General features: G+C 37.8%; 1 protein-coding gene across 1 annotated transcript in view; it reads left to right on the forward strand.

The window, feature by feature from the left end:
• LOC123680044 overlaps positions 1-24,910 on the forward strand; it is a 225,248-nt gene that overhangs the window by 102,654 nt on the left and 97,684 nt on the right. Inside the window, exons 4-5 of the mRNA XM_045617694.1 lie at positions 6,036-6,140; positions 7,984-8,100. Of these exons, the coding sequence (XP_045473650.1) occupies positions 6,036-6,140; positions 7,984-8,100 (222 nt within the window). The remainder of the gene's footprint in view (positions 1-6,035; positions 6,141-7,983; positions 8,101-24,910) is intronic.

Consider the following 24,910-nt stretch of genomic DNA (forward strand, 5'->3'; position numbering starts at 1 on the left):
CATCCGTAATTTTACCCATCGTACCCTAATTTTCCTATGCATCCGTTATTTTACTCATCGTACCCTAATTTTCCTATGCATCTGTAATTGTACCCATCGTACCTCAATTTTCCTATGCATCCGTGATTTTACCCATCGTACCTCAATTTTTCTATGCATCCGTAATTTTACCCATCGTACCCTAATTTTCCTATACATCTGTTATTTTACCTATCGTACCTCAATTTTCCTATGCATCTATGATTTCACCCATCGTACCTTAATTTTTCTATGCATCCGTAATTTTACCCATCGTACCTCAATTTTCCTATGCATCCGTGATTTTACCCATCGTACCTTAATTTTCCTATGCATCCGTAATTTTACCCATCGTATCTTAATTTTCTTACAGCATCCTCATAGACATTCGGCATTCAGATTCTATTAACGACCCACTTCTGAATTGTCCGTAATCCTCCACAAATTACCCACCAACTGCCGTTATTCGCTTCCTAGGCCCAGATAAGCGATAGCTACTGCGTGAGAAAATCGAACAAACGTGATAACTGATGGGTTTCGAAGAGCGGGCAATTTTCCTCGACCGATGCGAGCTTCGGAAGGTTGAAAAAAAGTCGAGGAATGGCGAGAAACAAGGAAATGCAACGGATAATTTCAACGAGACTGCATACTATTCTCGAGGGCTACACGAACCCGAGCTTCACTTGTTCAATTGATTCGTGTTGGAACAAAGAAGCGACCACCAGCTGCTTTTGAGATGCGTCTTGATTCAGACTTTGGACTGAGTCCTGAGATTTTGGAGTTACTTGTTTTTTTCAGCAAGTTGAATGCAGAATTGGTAGATTCTTGGTTTTTCAGACGTAGTCTACAAGGGTTTTCACCTGACGAAGAGAAAAGGTTTTCGAAGATGCAGAATTGGAGGCATTACTTGATCAAGACTCGTGTCAAATGCAACAAGAATTGGCAAGATCTTTGGGAGTGACGCGACAAGCCATTTCAAAAGGCCCGAAAGTCATGGGAATGATTCAGAAACAAGGAAATTGGGTGCCGTACGAGTTGAAGCCGAGAGAAATTGAACGGCGTTTGTTTGCTTGTGAACAGCTGCTTGCAAGGCAAAGACGGGAAGGATTTCGGCATCGCATTGTGACTGGAGACGAAAAATGGGTTCATTACGATAATCCCAAGCGCAGAAAATCGTGCGGATATTCCGGCCGTGCTTCTACGTCGACGGTGAAACCGAATATTCACGATTCCAAGGGCATGCTCAGTATTTGGTGGGACCAGCTCGGCGTTGTGTATTATGAGTTGTTGAAACCGACTGAAACAATAACAGGCGATCGTTATCGAATGCAATGAATGCATTTAAGTCGAGCATTGAAAGACAAACGGCCGCAATACAACAAGAGACATTATAAAGTGATTTTACAGCAAGACAATTCTCGACCATGTTGCGAAAGTGGTATATAGGAAGTCCTACCCCAACCGCCGTATTCTTCAGACGTTGCTCTCTCGAACTATCACTTGTTTCAAACAATGGCACACATCCAGGCTGACCAGAACTTCCGGTCTTATGAAGAAGTAAAAAATTGGATGGATTCAAAAGATGACCAGTTTTCTCAACACGGGATTCGTACTCTGCCCGAAAGATGGGAGAAAGTAGTGGTCAGCGATGGACAATACTTTGAATCATAATATGTTTATCAAGTTTTTCACAATAAAGCCTCGAATTTCGGAAAAAGAATGGCGAAAGCAAAGTTGTACGCCTGTCTGTTTAAATTCTTGGGATAACTTCTAGAATGTTTCAACGACTTGTGATTTCCTATAAAATGCAATTAATATACAAAACGTTGTTAGATCTTACGGATGGTGCACCCATGTATTCAGATTCCACACTCCTATTGAATATTTCTTTCGATAAATATCCACTGATACCATTTTTTTACAATTTATTTCTCCACCTGATTTTTTTGTCGACCAGTGTAGTCACATGGTAAACATCTTTTATCAAATAATATTCACCACAATAAAGACTGTGCAACACGCACAAACACCTGGGAATATATATATAATTCGATACTAATGTTCATTCACACGAAGAAATGAAACGATAATTATCTAATAGAAGAATAACAGTTCTCAAGTACCCAAGCAGTGGAATACAGTTATACCAAATATTATGTAACATCCTACAATTTTCCCGTTTACACGTAAACGCTCCATGTCTGAGCGAGGAAAATGCTTTACCGGTATCAACAAAAATCGAAGACCGTTACCGAAGATGACTCTCCTGATGACGTTCTTTTTTTTTGGAAAATTGGTCAATGATGGTTCTAGTTCCTTTCATTACGTCCTTGCCAATCTCTGTAACTGTAAAGTTTCCGGTGAGGAGATGCTCTAATGGCCCATTCACCCATTCAAATTGGCAGGAGTTCCTTTTGTAAACATTATATAGTCCGAAGGGGTTAAGGTCTGGAAATTTAACTGGCCATTAGTTCGAATTGGTTCAAATTATCCATCGATTCAAAAAGTTGAATAGTACTAGAATTAATTAAAAATTCTAAAGAGAAACAAAGAAGAACAATTCTTTGCCATTGCAAAAATAGATTCCTTTTTCTCAACGTTTTGTTGGTTTACTTAGGAGTGAAATTATAGTACCTACTGGAAACTTGCATCTTCTCAATTTAACATCTTGACACCTCGTTTTGATCCGAGACTCGGTAAAATCCAGAAGAAGGTATCAACGATGATAAGCATCGACACGAAGAGTGCTGCTACGAAAATTTGTTGACCATATACACGCTACTAATTCTTGTGAATCCTCGCTATATCTGGATTTCGTGTCATATCTTCCATCTATGTCCATCTATACTTGTTTTCCGAAACGATATCCATAAATATATTCGATGTTATCATTGGTGTGACAAGGTATCTTCTGATGAGAGCCGACGGAAAATGTTGGAGAGGGTATAACATGCAAATCTATGTGGTTGATAGTGAGGTGAACATGCTTGGATTTTCATCATCTAAATTCCTAGATGAGAAGCTGGTTTTCTTTGCGTGATTCCCACAGAGGTGAAATATAGTCTTTCCTTGAAAATACTCTTCAGCATTTCACGAAAAAAAAATCATATGAAAATTGAAGTAGAATTTAAAATAAAGTGGATAATACTTGCTTTCATGCAAATGATATTATTGAAACTTCACTCAATAAGTACCGAACATACCAGTGAAAACACAGTTTTCCTAATTCCCTTTATTTATATTCTTCAATATAGTCACCTTCAAGACCACTCCAAAGCTCTTCAAATAGAAAAATTCATCTTTGTATTAGAAATATGCTTCAATATCAGTTGGAAGCAAAATTCGCTCAAATTGACCACCATTTTAATCGATTTGTGACAAGGAGCGGCGTTGTCTTGGCAAAAAAGAATTTAGGCGAGTAGACAGTTCAGCATAGTCGGTTGTTCTTTAACACGTTTGATGTCAGCATACCACCTTTTCACAGTTGTTGTCGATGGAGCAGTGTCAAAATAATACTTATCAAGTCATTTATTCAGTTGTACAGTACTTAAAAGTCTAATCAATGAACGGAACTCTCTCATTTTTCAAAAAACAAATATCTTGACCTTCAATATCTTGATCCAGACTTTACTTTATGTTCCTAAATTTTGCCCAGATCTTTTGAAGCAGTTTAGTAAGTAGTTATACTCTACTGGCGGTGCCATTTGTGCGTGAGGCCAGGTACCTACTTATTGAGTAACGTGGTGTATAAAGTCAATAAATTTATATCTAAAAAGCATTATTATATCGTCAATCTTTCCTCACGTTTTTTTTTTTGAATAGCTGAAAATCTCTTAAATGACCGAACAGCCAGAATCACCACTGTGGAGGTGTGGACTCCTGCATGTTCATCGAATTAGCAATCAGCCACTCACCTTATAACCGATATCTTCATCTCCCAAGATGCCAGATATGCGGGATCATCGAGGTGACATTTAGCGACGAAGGCCATCTTGTTTTTCTCATCGCTTCAAGAGACGAAAGGGAATCCGATCCAGCATCCCATATTTACCGATCGAGAGATCTTCTCCGTACCCATGAATCATTCATTGGCATCTAGATGCCTTCATCTTTGAAACGATGAAGAAACCACTCCGTGGAACATCTTTGGTGGTTTCCCAGAAGGTAGAAGAACTCCGATCTCCTATTTGGTCGTGATTATTCGATTTTTGTCGGCCATCTTTCTGCACTTCGAATGTGGTGTTCTTAGGTTCAGCGTTCACGATGATAATGCCGTCAAACAATAGTTTTTCTTGGCTGTTGTCGATATTTATTTACTGAATTAAATGTATATGAAGTATCTTACATAAAACATTCCACATTTTTATCTGATACATAGGAAGTTTTGAGAGGATTTCACAAACACGAGGCCTTTAAATATTGTGGGGATATCAAGTTAAATGATTGCATATCACTCTGGTATTGTCATTGATCTAGTTGTCATGTTGATGATGAATTTTCTGGAAAATATCAGACTTTCTCTATTGCTTCCACATTTCTATTTTTGAATATTTTATTCTCGAATTTTTTCGATATTCGGGATGCAACTAAGCAACTTTTTTTCTATATCTCACGTTCTGCTTGTTCAATAGAAGGTTTCATTGTGATATTGAAAAAAAGTATATTTTGAGATAAATCAATGGATGTTTATTTCATTTCAAGTCAAGCTCATGTCAAGAAGTAGTTTTTCAATCTCAAGTTAAGTCAAGTATTTATTTATCAAGTACTTAAATCAAATCAAGCTACTTGATTTTGAGCAGTTTTATTGTGTAGTGTCATATCCATAAAATAATGATAAAATGAGAAGGAACCTTGCAAAAACACTTTCATTTATTGAACTTATTGTATGAGAGAACCGAAAATATCATCTCTTTCGAAATAGATACATAAATTGAATCACTATAAATCATAATAAAATGAAAAATGATGAAAAAATAAAGTTTCTCATTATTGAGAAACCTCCAGGCTTTGTTTGATTTCATAATTTTCCATCCAGGATCTAAGACACATGAGGCATCTCATAGATTTATCGCGTAATCTATTGCAGGTTTTTGTAACTGTAAGAGCAGCTCGGGAAAATTGCCTTTCAACAGGAGCTGAAGATGCTGGTGTTGATAAAAATCCTTGGGCATTTTGGCCAAGTTTGGAAAGATATTTCTGGAACTACCAAAATCTTTCAATAGCTTTCAAAGAAATGTGGGAAAACTACAATTAAAGTCACACTGGCGAAAACTTCAGTATCTCGGCGCTCGAGGAATCCGCTTATTTAGTCTAAGCGCATACTAGATTGCAGAAATATGCCGTGCGACGCGTGCATATCAAACTCAAGTATTATCAAGTAGCTTGATATCGAGTCAAGCAATAAGTAGGTATCTAAAATCAAGTCGAGTCAAACTAAAGTATGTAATTTTTCACGAGCTTCATTTTCAAGTCGAGTAGATGGTTAAAATATCAAGCTACTTGGTTTGATGAATCCCTAAATGTAAACGTAGCGCATGCTTGCAAAATCTTTATGGGAATCAGAAGTATGACAAAACCAAAAATAACTTGATGTGAAGTTTTCAAGAGCGAAAAAAGAAAGTATTGTGTTTATCACCATTCAGCATTTCGCCTCCAGCGTAAATTTTATCGTTAAAACGAGCCAAACCAACCATAAATCTAAAAGTTCGCCATCAATTTTCATTAACAATTCCCCTAACTTACATTCGGCTCGGATATGGAAATAAGAGGCTCCACGCGTCTAAGATATGTTCTCAGGGACCCTATTTATCTATTGAGTGCCGAGCATATATGTTAATGGCGAAGACTCGACCGTCTCACGACTTTTGAACGTGAAAATTCCTCAACCTGAGGAGATTTCTATTAATGCAAACAAAAGACATTCTTAACCGGGACGGTCATGAGAATCTGCTGATGGACCAGAAGGAAGAAAGGATCTTATGGGAACTGGGTATTGATGTTGTTCTTTGTGTTTTCAGATAACTGCCAGAAGGAAGACGGAAGCGTCTGCCAAAATGGTGCTTGCTTGGATGGTCAGTGCCATTGCAACGACGGGTATGGTGGCTGCAACTGCGAAGTACCAGGTATGTATAGTAAACCAATTTTTTTTGCTCTAATAAAGTATACAATGATAGAAAATATTTTTATTGGAGTAATTTCTGAGAGATGTCTTCCAAGGCCACTAAGGCTATATAATGACTAGTTAAGATTAGATCAAATGTAGGTAGAAAGCAGCGATCAGCTTTGTCTTTATACTTCTCTAAGAACACAACCATATCATCCCAACTTAGTCTTCTTCTGTTTCTTATCTTGTCCAATTTCGACTCCCATATCTGTCTTGCAGGCCTCTCTTCCTCCATTCTAATCAATCAATTGCCCTCATCATCCCATCTGTCTTTCTCCTACGTAATCCTCCATTTACTCTATCTTCAATTTTCTCCTAACATCCTCTTTCTTCCACCTATCCAATCTTGTTATACCCTCAATAATCCTAAGATACTTCATTTCCTATTAAATTGATTCAGTCCTTACTTGGTGGAAAATCATATTGATTTGGTAAAAAATAAATGTAAACACTTACTACTTTCCACAGATTCCACAGAAATTTGTTTACATTTATTTTTTACCAAATATTTCATTCCCATTGCCTGTAATAAGCTCCTACTGCTTTGTGTAGTAATCCATGTTTCACAGCCGTAAGTTAAAATAGCTTTTTATCTGGCACCCATACAGAGTCACTCTCTTGTCTCTAGCCAGATGTTCTACTATATTATGACACTTCAAGTCTACAAAAAGCTTTTGCTACGGGATTCCATGATTTCTTGGGCACCAATACATATAGCTAGGATTTCTGACCCAATAGAATGGATAGCCTAGTTCGGACCCTTGCAAGTGCCTCCTCTGATTTTGATTCATCTATGTGTCAAATAAATGACTTGTTATTCAGTTGGTTCACGAAAAACACAGCACTTTGATGGTCACTATTGACTAAAATAAATAGTTACATATTTGGAGAATTGAATAAGTAAAACACTACACAGGTAGATTGGTGGATAGAGTAGGGCTTTTAGGCAAAAAACAAGAACTTCTTTATTGCTCTTTCTTGTAATGAATCACCTGGTAAAATATTAACTTGGATCATATACAGACAAACCTCTCAGTTCATTCGAGCTATAACGATTTGCAATACTCATTTTTATTTCTTATATCAGATTTTTCTTCACGAGACTTGGACAGTTCAATAAGTGTAAAAGCTGCACTAACTGAATGTTAAATGTTCAAAGAAACCCGTCATACACGAGGAATGAAACTGAATATTAGAGATTGGCAATATTCCAGTGACACTGTCTGTTTAACCAAGTTAAATATTTTCAGAGTTAATTCTATACAATACAATCTACCGGTGAATTGTTTGATTAGAATATTTTGAGAGTAATTTGGTCGTTTTTTACTGTGGGTTCTTGAATTCCATTCCATCCACACAGACTCAGATGGTGCGAAAGTGAATTTCTTGCAAATATCCCGAAGATATCATCTCCATGCCAAGTTCAATAGCCCCATAGAACACTGAAAGTTAATAAGTGTATCGGGCCAATTATCACATGGTTCAGGAACTCCAAAACAAACTCCATTAACTGCTTCAGCGATAATGGAGGAACAAATAAAAAAAACCTTAAGAATGTCATTCACCTACACGATCTGGTAGGCTAATTTGGCTTTTGGTCGTTTTCAAGATTCCAAGCCTCGATATAATCATGCCCATTTGAATCCACTTCCATCCATATCGAAAATGCAACAAACCTGAACCACTCGGTTAATAATTCCAGAGGTTATTACCAAGGTGGAGACATAACCAAGAAATGAATATTCATTTTTAAATCTTCCTGAGTATTTTTGGAGATTTTTATGGTAACTTCTTTATTTCAGATGAAAACGAGTGCAAGTACAGACCTTGTGATGTTTTTGCACACTGTACGAACACATTAGGCAGTTTTTCGTGTACTTGTTACCCAGGTTACCAAGGAGATGGCTTTCACTGCGAAGGTAAGTGAAATTTCTGCACCATCATTCTCAGTTTCTAATGAACTCTCTCAACAACAAGCTCTTGACACAAGTATTTAGGTGCCTACTACACTGAAAAAAGTTATAAGACGTACGAGTATAGAATGAATATTGACAATTTAGGTTAGTCACTGACGGGTATCTGTCATGAATTCCATGACATTCACTTTTGTAGGTTAGGTTTAAACTTGAATGGTTTCTATGGCAAAGATGCTGACTTCAGTTGATAATATTCTTTTAAACTTTTACCACTAGCTATCAAATGCCATTCACACTAATCCAGAAAATATTTTTAACTGTCATTTAATAATTAAATTTTGACATTCCTCATCGACAAAGATCGCTGAACTACGAAATTGGTATTTACAGAGCAATTAAATTTGAATAATACACTTTTATCATCACTTTTTTCAGTGTAATAGGTAAGTGGATGTTGATAAATTGCATCTAGGTTATTGATCATAGAAAACGAAGGTTATTGAGAGATTTATGTCGAGCAGAACCTACGTCATGAAGTCGTGAATAAGTGCAAAAATTGCTAGATAGCAATAAAAGTTCCAACTGAAAATATTAATTTTTCCGGTTCACTTTTTCAGTCCATAATACCTACGTTAAGATTTATTTTCACTGTAATCACGGCTTTAATATAGGATGCGGCATGTAAGAAGACATTTATGGTAGTTTGTAAAAACGTCATGAATACCTGGAGCCCCCTTCGAATAGGAAACGAAAGTCAACTAATAAATGTGACACCAGGGCTATTATTGTGGTAAAAGATCCTCAAGATGAAATATCCCTAATTGATTCAAGATCTTGGATTTAATTACAAGCAATCATACTCATTAGGTAATTAAATGTCGTTTCATTAGAAATAGATAGAGATGCTTATCAGCGCTGAAGAGTCGTTTTTTGTAGAGAAAATTGATTTGCTACGGCTCATCTTCATGATGTTCTTCCTGATAACCATATAATATGGTATGTCGTAGATGGAAAAAAAAACCTGAATGGAGTCGGGATTTTCTGACCTTAAAAAGTTAGGTTAACTGCAAGCGGTGGTCACCCATCCAGATGTTGATTTTACTCGACGATGGCTTTGTATTTGGAAATTATGTACGTTAAACTTAGAGAAAAATGCATACAATAATAAAGGGTGTTTTTTTTTTTCGACGTATATAACTTTAAGTTGGCATAACTGTTCAAGATGGCGACCGGTTTAACAGTTGTCAAGTGATTTATTCTCAGTTTGGTTTGGCAATTCATCATGAATAGACTCACGCCTGAACAACGCTTGCAAATAGTGCAATTTCATTTCGAAAATAATGGTTCTGTGCGGAATACGTATCGCGCACTACGTCCATTAGCGATGAAGCGCACTTCTGGTTGAATGGCTACGTCAACAAACAAAACTGCCGCATTTGGAGTGAAGCTAATCCTCAATTGTATGTCGAAACACCGTTACATCCAGAAAAAATGACTGTTTGGTGCGCTTTATGGGCTGGTGAAATCATTGGTCCCCGTACTTCTTCAAAAACAATGATGGCCAGAACGTTACAGTCATGCTGATCGGTATAGAGCCATGATTACTAACTTTTTCATTCCTGAATTGAACAACCATGATGTCCAGGAGCTGTGGTTCCAACAAGACGGCGCAACATGTCACACAGCTCGTGCCATAATCCATTTATTGAAGGACACGTTTGGTGACCGCCTAATTTCACGTTTTGGACCTGTGAATTGGCCTCCAAGATCTTGTGATTTAACACCGCTAGACTACTTTCTGTGGGGCTATGTAAAGTCATTGGTCTATGCGGATAAGCCACAAACCCTTGACCATTTGGAAGACAACATTCGCCGTGTTATGGCAGATATACGGCCACAAATGTTGGAAAAAGTCATCGAAAATTGGACGTTCAGATTGGACAACATCCGAGCCAGCCGTGGCTGTCATATGCCAGAAATCATATTTAAAATGTAATGCCACAAGATTATCTTGCGGATAAATAAAATTCACGTCAATCGAATAATCCATCGTTGTTTTATTGCAATTTAAAGTTCTATAGCTCTAAAAAACACCCTTTATAAGACGCAAAAATTCATAAATTACGTATCGACGGATTTGATGTAATACTTCAAAGTAGACCAAGCAACTGCTATGCTCCCATTTTGATCGAAAAATGGAGGCTGAAACTGAAACAGGAAATCCTCTGCACCTCAATTACAAAATTTTTCTGGCTATATCGGAGGCAACAGGCCTGGTCAAGCTTCTTCGACTAGTTATCAAGCCCGGCAAACCTCCAATAACAGTGCACGGTAATATCGCTTATCTGCTTACGATATGAAAGATTTAATTGTTTCTAATGACAGGTGGACGATTTACTGCTGTGGTATTTTATGGGTTATGAATACTTGTTTATTGCTAAATGAACGAATATTATGCTAAATTGTGCGTGAGGTGAACGCGGTATCTAATTTACGACCATCGGAGTTATAGTTTCATTTCCTTACCGCGTGATTTGTGTGGTGTGGTCTATTGATTTTGTTTGGTATCGGGTTTCATGACTGGTTTAGTTGCAACTTGAGATTCGAGTAACATGATGGTCTGCTGGGTCCGTCTCTGGAGTTTGTCAACGCTTCAACTGGTCAAGGGACTGGTTTAGCAGTTTACGATTCGCTTAAGTGATCTGAAGTTATCGACATTTTCTGACAGTATATATCGTCTCAAAGTTTTAAGTAAAGGGTGTTTTTTTTAGAGCTATAGAACTTTAAATTGCAATAAAATAACGATGGGTTATTCGATTGACATGAATTTATTCATCCGCAAGATAATCTTGTGGCATTACATTTTAAATATGATTTCTGGCATATGACCGCCACGGCTGGCTCGGATGTAGTCCAATTTTCGATGACTTTTTCCAACATTTGTGGCCGTATATTGGCAATAACACGGCGAATATTGTCTTCCAAATGGTCAAGGGTTTGTGGCTTATCCGCATAGACCAATGACTTTACATAGCCTCACAGAAAGTAGTCTAGCGGTGTTAAATCACAAGATCTTGGAGGCCAATTCACAGGTCCAAAACGTGAAATTAGGCGGTTACCAAACGTGTCTTTCAATAAATCGATTGTGGCACGAGCTGTGTGACATGTTGCGCCGTCTTGTTGGAACCACAGCTCCTGGACATCATGGTTGTTCAATTCAGGAATGAAGAAGTAAGTAATCATGGCTCTTTTTCGATCACCATTGACTGTAACGTTCTGGCCATCATCGTTTTTGAAGAAGTACGGACCAATGATTCCACCAGCCCATAAAGCGCACCAAACAGTCAGTTTTTCTGGATGTAACGGTGTTTCGACATACACTTGAGGATTAGCTTCACTGCAAATGCGGCAGTTTTGTTTGTTGATGTAGCCATTCATCCAGAAGTGCGCTTCATCGCTAAACAAAATGAAATGGACGTAGTGCGCGATACGTATTCCGAACAGAACCATTATTTCCGAAATAAAATTGCACTATATTGCAACCGTTGTTTAGGCGTGAGTCTATTCATGATGAATTGCCAAACCAAACTGAGAATAAATCATTTGACAGCTGTTAAATCGGTCGCCATCTTGAACAGTAATGCCAACTTAAAGTTATATACCTTGAAAAAAAAAACACCCGTTAGATTCAATCGTAGGTTTTTGAGAATGACATTTCATTTCTGGAAACTCCAGAGTTTTCCCAAAATTGTTTCGGTATATGTTTACTTTACAAAATAAACTTTCAATATATAAGGTGTTGAAGTTCGATTACCACTGCCTAAAGTTTGTCCCACTCATTCCTCAACACCCTATAGACTTATATTAAAGGTCGTCATCCACACCAATATTTATGTGGTAAAGGACGCCACCCACGAAAATATTTGTGCGCTACAAATCATAAAGGTCGCCACCCACGACAACAATAACCGAGTAAACGCTAAAGGAGACCATACACGGCACGATTTTCGCCAAATCGACGGTCGAAGCGAACTACGTCTTTGCCATCGTACCTATCGGAGCGCGGAGCCGTGGTATGAGGAAGTGCGGAGACCTATCCGTAGCAAGAACATTTCGACGGATGTCACCGGAGGCTGTCGAACCGCGAAGAATATCAATAATCTAATAACTTCCGTCCGAGCCGTACGCACGTAGCGCATAATGAACCTTAATAAATCCGATCTCGCAATTTTCCCCGCCATTGGCCTTCGGACATGCCCGGGTACTGTTACTGTTGGGCGGAATGGGCCCCTAAGTACATTTCTAATCTGCGCCAGCTCGATTATGGCAGTCACGACCTTCCTCGCGGCCTACCCGATTTCCAGTCGGATATTGTTGGCGCCCCTGCGCTTGCGTGATCGCGTCACGTGAGGTGGAACGCACTGGCCGGCGGTTGACCATTAAAACGTCAGATTTGACGCGTTTCCTGGTCCTTCGATCCTGGATTTCGTTCCTCGATGGTGGCGAGATTGGTAGTGTTGGTATCCATGCGTTGTGATCGGTAATAGGCCGATTGGAAAGTCTCCGGTCTATCATTGTAAAGCACATTTTTTTTGGCAAAATTCGATTTTTTTATTCATCATAGTTGCCTTTGAGGGCGATACAGCGATTATAGCGATCTTACAACTTTTCGATATATTTTTGTGGTAAGATTTGTCTTTCGCTTCAAAATAGGCCTCAGTTTCGGCGATTACTTCTTCATTGACGCCAAATTTCTTTCCAGCGAGCATTCTTTTGAGGTCTGAGAACAGGAAAAAGTCGGATGCGGGCCAGATCTGGCGAATACGGTGGATGCAGAAGCAATTCGAAGCCCTATTCATGCAATTTTGCCATTGTTTCCATTGATTTGAGGCACGGAGCATTGTCTTGATGAAACAACACTTTTTTTTTCAAATGGGGTCGTTTTTTAACGATTTCATCCTTTAACGATCGAATAACGCTATATAATAATCGCTGTTGATGGTCTGGCTCGTTTGGAGGTAATCAATGAATATTACACCTTGCGAATCCCAGAATACTGCTGCCATAACCTTGCCAGCTGACTGTTGTGTTTCCCTCGCTTTGGATTCTGTTCATCGTATGCAGTCCACTCAGCTAACTGCAGATTGGACTCCGGAGCGAAATGATGGAGCCATGTTTCATCCATTGTCACATATCGACGCAAAAATTCAGGTTTATTGCACTTAAACAGCTTCAAACACTGCACAGAATCATTAATACGTTGTTGCTTTTGATCGATTGTGAGCTCGCGAGGCACCCATTTTGCACAAAGCTTTGTCATGTACAAATTTCGTGAATCATATGATGTACACGTTCAGATGATATCTTCACATTGTCAGCTATCTCGATCAACTTCACTTTATGGTCATCCAAAATTATTTTGTGAATTTTTTTTATTTTTTCGTCGGTGACAACCTCTTTTGGGCGTCCATTACATTCACCGTCTTCGGTACGCATTTCACCATGTTTAAACTCAGCATACCAATCAATGATGGTTAAATTTCCTGGTGTATTTCCCGGAAACTCTTCATCAAGCCAAGATTTTGCTTCAACTGTAGTTTTTCCCTTCAAAAAGCTATATTTTATCAGCACACGACCGGGGATTTATCAATTTGCCTTATATGTCGTAGTTAGTGTGGGAGGCTTAACAATTTTCCTTATGATGAGAATTTTTGGAATGTAAACTATTACTTCACCTTTTAATCGCTCTGATCATGAAACCCCAAATTCGTCCATTATACAACCGTCTACCAGATGCTTCAAGGTTCCCAGAACAACAATATGAACCTCTCTTAACGTCAATTAACCGTTGCAACTACTAAAGCTCCAATACCAACACTTAAACTCTGGATTACGTCTCATTGAAATCGAATTTCCAATAAATATCGAACTGCGCGTAATTAAAACTGTAAAAAGCGCAAGCGGTTGAAGCTTGGACTTCCTCATCAGTATGCAGATGAAAAGAGTGGTTACGTCTTTACGTCTCCTATAGGAGATACAGGATGTGACGTCAAAGACTTCCTTGATCGAGCGATACCCTAGGGGTAGGCTTATTTAGATTAATCATGATTCGATTAGATTTCAAAAGGAATATTAGTTAGTTTTTTGGTGGTTTCATGTTGAGCAAGTACTACTGACAGTATGACTTTGGATAGGTAAATTGGTATTCAACTCATGAAGGAAGAATAGTCTATATCTCAATAAAATTTTGACGTTACCACGTCTAAAGGAAATTCAGAAGAATGATCTGCAACGCAGTTGTTATTCCATTCCAAATTGAGAACAGAATGTTGCTTTGAAAAAAAGATCATTGTGTGAAATATAATACTCTTCTTTCCCAGAACTCAAACTGGTGCATCAAGCAGGAACGCAGTCAGAACACTTGCAGAATCATAAGCAGGCCGGTTCCGAAAACTTTTGAAATATGTAGAAGCGACGTATTTCTCGAGAATTTTTTCGCAATCGATGCTATCCGAGCAATTTGTCGTATGTCCCATTGATTTCAATTTATTCGCCACCATCTCCGAATCTCCACAGCTTGCAGCATCATCTCCGTTCATGAATTATATATTTGAAATTCCGTTGACTGTTTTTTTTTCTGCGATCCGTGTAAAGGAAGATATATGTGGTCGATATTGCCTGAAAGTTAAATTTCGATTAGTTAACGTCAGCAATAACTGCGATATATTATGCTAATCGGTTGGATATTTCGCGTAAACCGGTATCAAGATGAAGTAGGTACTTTCGAATGGCCAAATGTCCATAGACGGCAACCAGTTCTCTATCATCTGCCAATTTACCTAACTTATAGCTCGAACGAAATCGAGCGGAAGTGACGTATGTAAACGACTTTTCGCTTGCGTTTCGCGTTAATTTAACCAGCTGCGATTGGATTCATCAGAGATTCTGGAAGATTCGAAGAAGGACTTTGAGGCCTCAAACTCACAGAAAATTAATTTCTTTCTAGGTTTAAAGTTTCATTACACTTAAAATTCTATTAAAGTCCTTGAATTCGCCGGTAATTCTGCTTTCTATGAGTCCTCGGACTCATAGATAAATCTATATCTATCATGGGTATCTAATATCTACCCTTGCAACTACTCAATAGAACTTTCTGTGAGTCTCTAGACCTATTAGAAAATTATATAAGCTGTGAGTCCTTTAGTTCGTAGAAAATTATGTTTTCTATGAGCCCTTGGACTTATAGATGAATCTATCCTTATGGGGATTTAATAGCAGCTCTTTCAACCAGCAAATATTCAACTAATTCTTCAGAAGTAGTTGACAAGGAAAGAATTTTTTGTGAATCTCCAGGCCCATATAAAATTATATTTGCTGTGAGTTCTTGGGTTCATAGTAAATTCTGTTTTTAATCTTTTCTATCTATTTTTCATGCGGGATTTGATATAGTCCCTTGCAACCAGTAAATAGAACTTTCTGTGAGTTCCAAGACTCATAGAAAATTATATATGCTCTGAGTTCTTGAATTCATGAAAAATTCAGTTTTCCATGAGTCTTTGTACTCATAGATGAATATATAACTCGAATGGTTAGCTACAAAGGGCTGATATTTTATGTCCGTAGAATTTCGTCAATTTATTCATTCATGAGTCCTTGGACTCATAGATGAATCTATAACTTGAATGGTAGTCTACCAAGGGCTCATAGTCTAAGGGCCCACAGAAATTTGTTTTCTATAATTCCTCACATAGCTATTGGTTGTTATATCAGAACTTCATCTCACTCAATGTAGGGAAAATCCATCTAGACCTACGATAGCTCTAGCAATTTTTTTATTCACGAAAGACATGCCAATTTATTCGTTTGCAGATGTCCAAAGTAAACTCATTCCGATGTTTGTACCTAACGTTTGTAAGATTGTAACTTCCATGTAGATACAGAGTGGTCTCGCACGTCTCCAGCGTTAAGTACCGGCTCACAATAGAATGTCAACGTTGGACACCCTGTATCCTCTGTTAATCTACATAGGCATTTCCAAGATAACGCTTTAACCCAGCGTACCGCTGTTCCTTGTCAACTGCGCCGATCTTATCGATGAAACAGATAAAATTGCCGTAAAATAGGGGACTATTCAAAGTGGGCTGTTAAAAGAAACACAGCCTCGATATCTGCTCCAACTTCTTGCGCCTGCTGGTAGTCTCTGTGAGCAGAGGAGAGCAGAGGAGACACTTCATGTTGGACTGATTAATGGTGGCTTATCTTCAACGATACGTAGGTGGCATATTCAACTACCGGGAATTTATATCTGCTCACTTCCCTGTTCTAATTAAAAGTGAGGTTATTTATCGAGTTGCCATTATAGAACGATTCGACATAGGTAGCGCCCGTTAGTTTATGGGTTGGATGATGAGGAACTGATTTGAATAAGAAAACAAGCAGATATGCCTCGATGGTTCAGCTCTTACAAGATCTTTTTATCGTAGCGTGGATCTGATACAGGTGGAATGATTGATTGATGCAGTATCTATTGACTCGGTGGAACCTAATTTTTTCGTTTAACATCGAAAGCGTCGGTTTATGATGTTGGCGTTTGACAGATGTCACTTTTCGTTCGACCTTGAATCTACAAGTAATTGATTTTCTCTAATTATGTGGCGAATCTGTTCATTTTGCCATACTCCCTTGGCTATATTTCACTATTTTTTCGTAGATACGCTGAACGTATTCCCCTCTATCTGTCAAACTTGTGGTACAGAATTCAATTCTGCCAACCAACGTTTTTAAATGCAAAAATCACTGAATGATATTTATGAAAATATTCCATTGATTTCAATATTAATTCATCGAATTAGAGAAAATAATGCCTTCTGCAGAAGAAGTTATTAATAATACAAGTGCAGAAGGCATTGATATTCTTCCACGAGTTCAAAATTTAAAAACGAGCCACGAAGTGCCGAGTGTTTGAAGGCCTGAGAAGAGGAAAAAGTCGCTGGAGGCCAGATCTGGCGATTACGGTAGATGCAGAATGCAATTCTGCCATTGTTTTTATTGATTTGTGACACGGCGCATTGTCTTGATGAAACAACACCTTTTTTCTTCAAATGAGGTCGTTTTTTAACGATTTCATCCTTTAAACCATCCAATAACGCTATATAATAATCGCTGATGATGGTCTGGCCCTTTTGGAGGTAATCAATGAATATTATACCTTGCGCATCCCAGAATACTGATACTATAACCTTTCCAGCTGAGTGTTGTGTTTCTCCTTGCTTTGGATTCGGTTCATCGTGTGCAGTCCACTCAGCTGACTGTCGATTGAACTCCAGAGTGAAATGATGGAGCCATATTTCATCCATTGTCACCGATGCATAAATTCAGGTTTATTGCACTCGAACAGCTTCAAACACTGCTCAGAATCATTAACACCTTGTTGCTTTCGATCGATTGTGAGCTCGCGCGGTACCCATTTTGCACACAGCTTTCTAATGTACAATTATTCGTGAATGATATGATGTACACGTCCAGATGATATCTTCACAATGTCTGCTATCTCGATCAACTTTTTTCACAGTCATTCAAAATTATTTTGTGAACTTTTTTGATTTTTTCGTCGGTGACAGCCTCTTTTGGGCGTCCACTGCGTTCGCCGTTTTCGGTGCTCATTTCACCACGTTGAAACTTAGCATACCAATCAATGATGGTTGATTTTCCAGGTGCCGACCCCGAAAACTCTTCACCAAGCCAAGATTTTGCTTCAACTGTATTTTTTCCCTTCAAAAAGCAATATTTTATCAGCACACGAAATTCTTTTTTCCATCTTTTTTCAAATAACAAAAATAGTTACACTCACAACGCAATATCTCACGAACTAATGGTCAGACTGCTGTCAAATTTTGACACGTATCGTTTGAAGGTTGGTACTAACGAAATATCATATGGATTTAATACCAGCACCTCCATCTGTGGATCAGACCGAGGACTTTTCAATTGGCCTAATATATGGACTAAACGTTGACTTAGTCAAAATTGGTTACCTGATTTCAATGTTCATAGCCCTACAATTTGAACCTTTATAGAATATATAACAATTCCTTTATTCAATTAGTCGATAAAGGCAGAGAAAAGTCACAAAAAACCCTAGTGCAGAATTTGCAACGATATAAGTTTAGTTGCAAATAACCTAATTTCAGAATAGTTTTTGATGTTCTCATGCACCAAGAAAGCAGAATCCAAGTGTACTCCGTGAGAAAGTTAAAATCATATTCCTCTTCGCAGTATTCCTCTCTTCTAACATCGAAAAATGTAATTGCATTTCACTTTCATCTAGCCGGCCATAACGTTCAAGTTCTTCAAGTGCTCTCACGATGAGAACTGTTGGATCTTCGCTCAGGGGACCTAATGGATATTATCAATCCACCCATCCGTTGATAATTGTCGTCCCGAGTTAATCCATTACTGTTTTGAATCGAAGAAGTCTACTCCGCTGGAATTCTCGTTGGACAGATAAGCCTCTCGTACTCTCCAACTAATTGCTATATTTTACCCGCCAGTTTTTGTTGGCGTTTGAGCAAACAAGATCTGGGAAAAAACTTGGGGAATTCTAGATTGATTGACGGGTGTATCTTCCAGACAAAATAGTTTTAATATTCTCGACGCGAACTACAATGTAAAAAGTACTACAGTCAATTTCGTTACGTTATTCTTATTTATGGTAGAGGGACTATCGATTGACAATGCATGGGAGAGGTTTAAAGCATGAAGGAGAACATAAATCAGTCTCAAAAGTATAAATAACCCAAAGAGAATTGATAATTAGATCTGAATAAGAGATCTTTTTACTGAAGAAGTCTTTATTAAGGGGGGGATGTATAATTGATGAAGTTATACTTGAATTGGCTGACATTTGAATGTCATAATGACACATTAATTGATTCATGACATATGGGTGTTGGTTAAGGTCAAATGCATAGAGTTATAAACGTAGATAGAGGGAGTATACGCAATGTTTACATGTCCCCAACATGGTTAGATTACGTTGTCGGATTGTGATATATTTTCAAATCCACAATTTTACTATATCGTTATAAATGTATATTATATTGAATGAAATATATTTATTTGAGTGATTCCCGATCAAATATGCAAATTTGAATATTTGGAATAATTGGAAGATATTGTCTGTATCTACCTGCTGAAATCCAAGGTTTGGCAATTTTTGCTCTCCTAGTGTCATCAGTTGTTTCCCGTCGTTTTGCTTGCTTGAAGTTTGTTTTCTGAATTTCTGATATATCTAGGTATTTATTTCAATATATTTTGAGTTTATATGATACGATGATTCACTATGGAACATAAGAAGTGCGTTCTTTGTGGAGAAACTCGCGAATTGAGTGAAATATCGTATCACTGATATGTTTTCCTTTCCGCGCGCTTCATGTTAAATTTGATAGTACATGTTGAAAACAAAATTTGCTTACTGAAAATGACATATGCTCTTTCTATCAATGTTTATTACTCTAAGGGTAAAGGTCAGTATTTCGTTGAGAATATCAGCTACGCATTCTAAGTTCATGAAATTTTTGAAAGATAGTAACTAGTATCTTGAAACGAATCTCCAAATCTTTTCAAAAGTAGATATATCTGACAAAACTGAATATTAGGCAACAAATTTCATCGATTTGACGTAAACAACCAACAACTGTCAAATTTTCACGATTGCCAACATGAAACCATCGAATCATCTTCCCCTAGTTAAGATTCTACAAGGAACCAAAGGCTATATAAAAACTTCCTATTAGATACTTCCTAAACTAGCCAACTTGATGATGGCGAATTGTTGTCGTGTCTAGAGAAGAAGACGTCGTGGTCCAGTTCGTTGATCCAGCAAGGTTGATGATCTTAGTTGGCTAGTGCGCTTTATGGGTTTGGCCTGCTACCATATTATTTCACGATCTTGGGGCACAGGGCTCAACTAGGAACATTCAATTTAGCGTCCTACGCAGTAAAATAGTAATGAACCAGAGTGAATTCAGGGTTATTATAAGTGTTCATTCGACAGGAGTGTACACGGCAAGATTGAAAAAGAATGGTTTCCTTGAGTTAAGAAGTTTACGACAACCGTTAGGCGAGTTCTGTTATAGACCTATGGGAAAAAGGGAAAAAATCACGTCGTTTATGATACCATCATTTATGGTGGCAACACTGGCGACTTCATACGCTGACAAGCTCATAATCGCGTTATGAATTGGCACAGAGTTACACGATTAAGTTTCTTGATGATCGTGGATTTCGTCGAAATAATAGTAAGACCTTGTTTGAAGACGGGTTGTTAATTATGTCTCTAATGAAGAAGACTTATTATTTTCAGGAAATGCGTACCTCAAAATGATATATGACAGAACTGCATGAATATCCGAGAAATGGAACTCAACTTCTCTTATCTGGTTCAATTAAAAAAAACGCTTCATAACCTGTGATGGATTGTGTTGTGTGTGTGTTCTTTAGCATGTAACGAATAACAATCGAGAATCACTCAAATAAATATATTTCATTCCATATTATATACATTAATAACGATAGAGTACAATTGTAGATTTGAAAATATATCACAATCCGACAACGTGATCTAACCATGTTGGGGACATGTAAAAATTGCGTATACTTCCTCTATCTATGTTTATTACTCTATGGGCTCCCCAATTAAGAAATAAACAGGGTGGTATCGTGTTTCACCACTTTCAGAACAGCCTGTAGAGATAGAAATAATTCAAGATTATGCGCTGAGTGCTGTCGTGTCCGTCAAAATTATGAATCATTTTCCTAGCCCAAAATTCACGAAAGTTATATCGCCCGATCATGCACTATGGTCTCATCCTGATCCTGTATAATTATAACATCAGAACATCTTGCTAAATTTAATTTTGATAGCGTCATCAAAAGAATAAGAAATTCAAAAAGAATATTGAAAAATTATTATACAACTGACGTCCGCAGCTTAAGCTCCCGTCATTATTCGCCAGTTGAGCCTTTGAGGACCACATAACTGTATACATATATGTGGTTTCCAAGGGCGTAATTCGCGCAAAAATTGAAGGAATAAATAATGACACAATTGAATAATAACACAATAATAAATAAATTAAATGTACTCAACTACTAATGAACGAACGTACAGAAAGAAGGGAAGGGACATCGAAATCTTTCGCCAATCTCCAAATAAAAAAAATCTCAAACGACCAGAACAGGCAAAAGGACGCGTCGTAATGCATGAACAGTAAATTGATTTAATTTGCGGTTTAATGAACTACAGTTAGGACGCCTGGTGTGTGATCCTGAACGTCTCGAACAGTTATAACCCATGGACTCAGTAGTGCATATGAAATGTGCACCTATATTAGCACCTGTGGCGCGAGTAGTTCTAATAATTGACGTGCAATTTAACAAGACATTATCATTTCACCATTGTCATACGACGGGGCTTTTGTTGCGTGCTCGGTTTGATCGTTGAACCCAGAAACGTTTTGGTTATCTGATGTCTTCCTTGACATTGACGTAAGACCCACAAGGAGAATGAGAGCTCGAAAGCTCCTGATTTCAAGTCAGGACTTTACCCGTTTTGTCTTGATATTCTTCTTGAATTTTGTGAGATTTTGATGATTCCTCAGAGCAATAATCATAGACATTAGAAAAATGCATGCAATAGAAGTGACGTTATTTTCATTCGTTCCTATGCGTTGGTGTAAAAAAATGTTTATAATCATGGACTTTGATATACCAAATTATTCGACCTTCCTATTGATAATTAAGTCGAATTCTATTATTTTACGAGCAGTTACAGTCGCATTCATAGTATTTTATCAAGAAATCAACATCCGTATCTTCAGATTGTGAATTGCAATTGAATTTGGACTACTGATCAATTGAGTGTTGTGTAATAATGCTATATTTTGATTCGGCACATAAAAACAAAATTGAACACTGCCCCAACCTCAGAGTAATAAACATAGATAGAGGGAGGATATGTCATTTTCAGTAAGCAAATTTTGTTCCCAATATGATCTATCAAATTTGACATGAAGCGCGCTGAAATGAAAACATATCAGTGATACGATATTTCATTCAATTCACGAGTTTTTCCACAGAAAACGCACTTCTTATGTCTCATAATGAATCAACGTTTCATATTAACTCGAAATATATTGAAATATATACCTAAATATATTTTAACTTCAGAAAACAAACTTCAAGCGCGCCAAACGACGTGAAACAACCGATGACACTAGGAGAGCAAAAGTTGCCAAACCTTGGATTTCATCAGGTAGATACAGAAAAAAACAAATATTCTGCTCAATATAAATTCAACAATTAGGAATAATATCGGATTCCAAATATTCCAATTTGCTTATTTAATCGGGAATCAATGACACACAGGAAGTGTGTTCTTTGTGGAGAAACTAGCGATTTGAGTGAAATATGAAATCACTGATAAGATTTTGTTATTACATGTTGGGGACAAAATTTGCTCAATGAAAATTTTAAATGCTCTCTCTGTCTATGTTTTTTACTCTGAGGATTTGCCTCATAAACAAACTTAGTCGACGCATCCAGACCTCAACGTACCCTAAAAATTTCAAGTCTCTAGGTCTTAACTTTCGGAAATTTACGACCGGACGTACCTATAGAATTCATTGTTATCACAATTTCTCCATAAGTGAGTTTAAGCCGTTCGTTCAAAGGAATCCATCCTGCGACATGAAACGTCTTTTTAATTTGACCACTGAGACCGAATCTCACCAAACAAAACACCAGGGGTATCTTAATTAAGAACCCGCTTCGCATTCCAGCTAAATTGGTACCCATCGGGCCAAAACCATTAAAAATTGTGACAAGCGACTTCACAGTCATGAGAAACAATCCAGACACTTTACCGTAATCGACATCAAAAGTATATGAGGAGGTCCTCTGGCCAACCTCTACTTCGGTTTCGACAGATACCATCTCGCGTAACAGCCAATTAGCGAAAAGTGTTAAGAGAACCCTGGCAAAAACCAAAATGCTGAAGGAGTAAATTCTAGCCTACTGTACCGGAGATTTTTCGCACTTATTTTCCTTTTTGTCGAATTTAAGATAATCAGAATATTTATTATTTTCTGTATCTACCTGATGAAATCCAAGGTTTGGCAACTTTTGCTCTCCTAGTGTCATCGGCTGTTTCTCATCGTTTGTCACGCTTGAAGTTCTAAAGGGTGTTTTTTTTTCAGACCTATAGAACTTTAAATTGCAATAAAACAACGATGAATTATTCGATTGACATGAATTTTATTTATCCGCAAGATAATCTGGTGGCATTACATTTTTAACATGATTTCTGGCATATGACCGCCACGGCTGGCTCGGATGTAGTCCAATCTGGACGTCCAATGTTCGATGATTTTTTCCAACAATTGTGGCCGTATATCGGCAATAACACGGCGAATGTTGTCTTCAAAATGGTCAAGGGTTTGTGGCTTATCCGCATAGACCAATGGCTTTACACAGCCTCACAGAAAGTAGTCTAGCGGTGTTAAATTACAAGATCTTGGAGGCCAATTCACAGGTCCAAAACGTGAAATTAGGCGGTCACCAAACGTGTCTTTCAATCGATTGTGGACGAGCTGTGTGACATGTTGCGCCGTCTTGTTGAAACCACAGCTCCTGGACATCATGGTTGTTCAATTCAGGTATGAAATCATGGCGGTATAGACCGATCACCATTGACTGTAACGTTCTGGCCATCATCGTTTTTGAAGAAGTACGGACCAATGATTCCACCAGCCCATAAAGCGCACCAAACAGTCAGTTTTTATAGATATAACGGTGTTTCGACATACACTTGAGGATTAGCTTCACTCCAAATGCGGCAGTTTTGTTTGTTGACGTAGCCATTCAACCAGAAGTACGCTATATCGCTAAACAAAATGCGCTTATGAAAATCGGGATACGTATTCCGCACAGAACCATTATTTTCGAAATGAAATTGCACTATTTGCGAGCGTTGTTCAGGCATGAGTCTATTCATGATGAATTGCCAAAGCAAGCTGAGAATAAATCACTTGACAGCTGTTAAATCGGTCGCCATATTGAACAGTAATGCCAACCTAAAGTTATATACCTCGAAAAAAAAACACCTTTTATTTAGGTATTTATTTCAATATATTTTGAGTTATTATGAAACGTTGATTCACTATGGGACATAACAAGTGCGTTCTTTGTGGAGAAACTCGCGAATTTAGTGAAATATCGTATCACTGATATGTATTCATTTCCGCGCGCATCATGTCAAATTTGATAGTTCATGTTAGGGACAAAAGTTGCTTGCTGAAAACGACATATGCTGCCTCTATCTATGTTTATTACTCTGAGGTCTCTTCAAAATTATCTGTGAATGCAAGACAACACAATTTCATTTATTTGACGTTTAAAACTGTCAAATTTTCACGATTGTCAACATGAATCATCGAATGATCTTCCCCTAAGAGTCTACAGGTAAATACAACTACAAGGAATAACCGAAAAGTGTTAAGAGAACCCTGGCAAATGCTCAATGCTGAAGGAATAAATTCTAGCCAACTGTACCGGGGGATTTTTCGCACTCAAGTTACAACTCTATAGCCCAAAGGGAATTGTTGGGGCCGTTATGAACGCACATACAATTTCCATTCTCTGAAATTAATTTCCTTTTCTTGTTAACTGCAACTCTGGAGGTTTAACGCTATTACGTTCTGTAACAGTACCACTAGGAGATTTGCGGAAGGATATGTTTAACTGTGCTAATCTG

Source organism: Harmonia axyridis, chromosome 5 (genome assembly GCF_914767665.1).
Source record: "Harmonia axyridis chromosome 5, icHarAxyr1.1, whole genome shotgun sequence".
Lineage (NCBI taxonomy): Eukaryota > Metazoa > Arthropoda > Insecta > Coleoptera > Coccinellidae > Harmonia > Harmonia axyridis.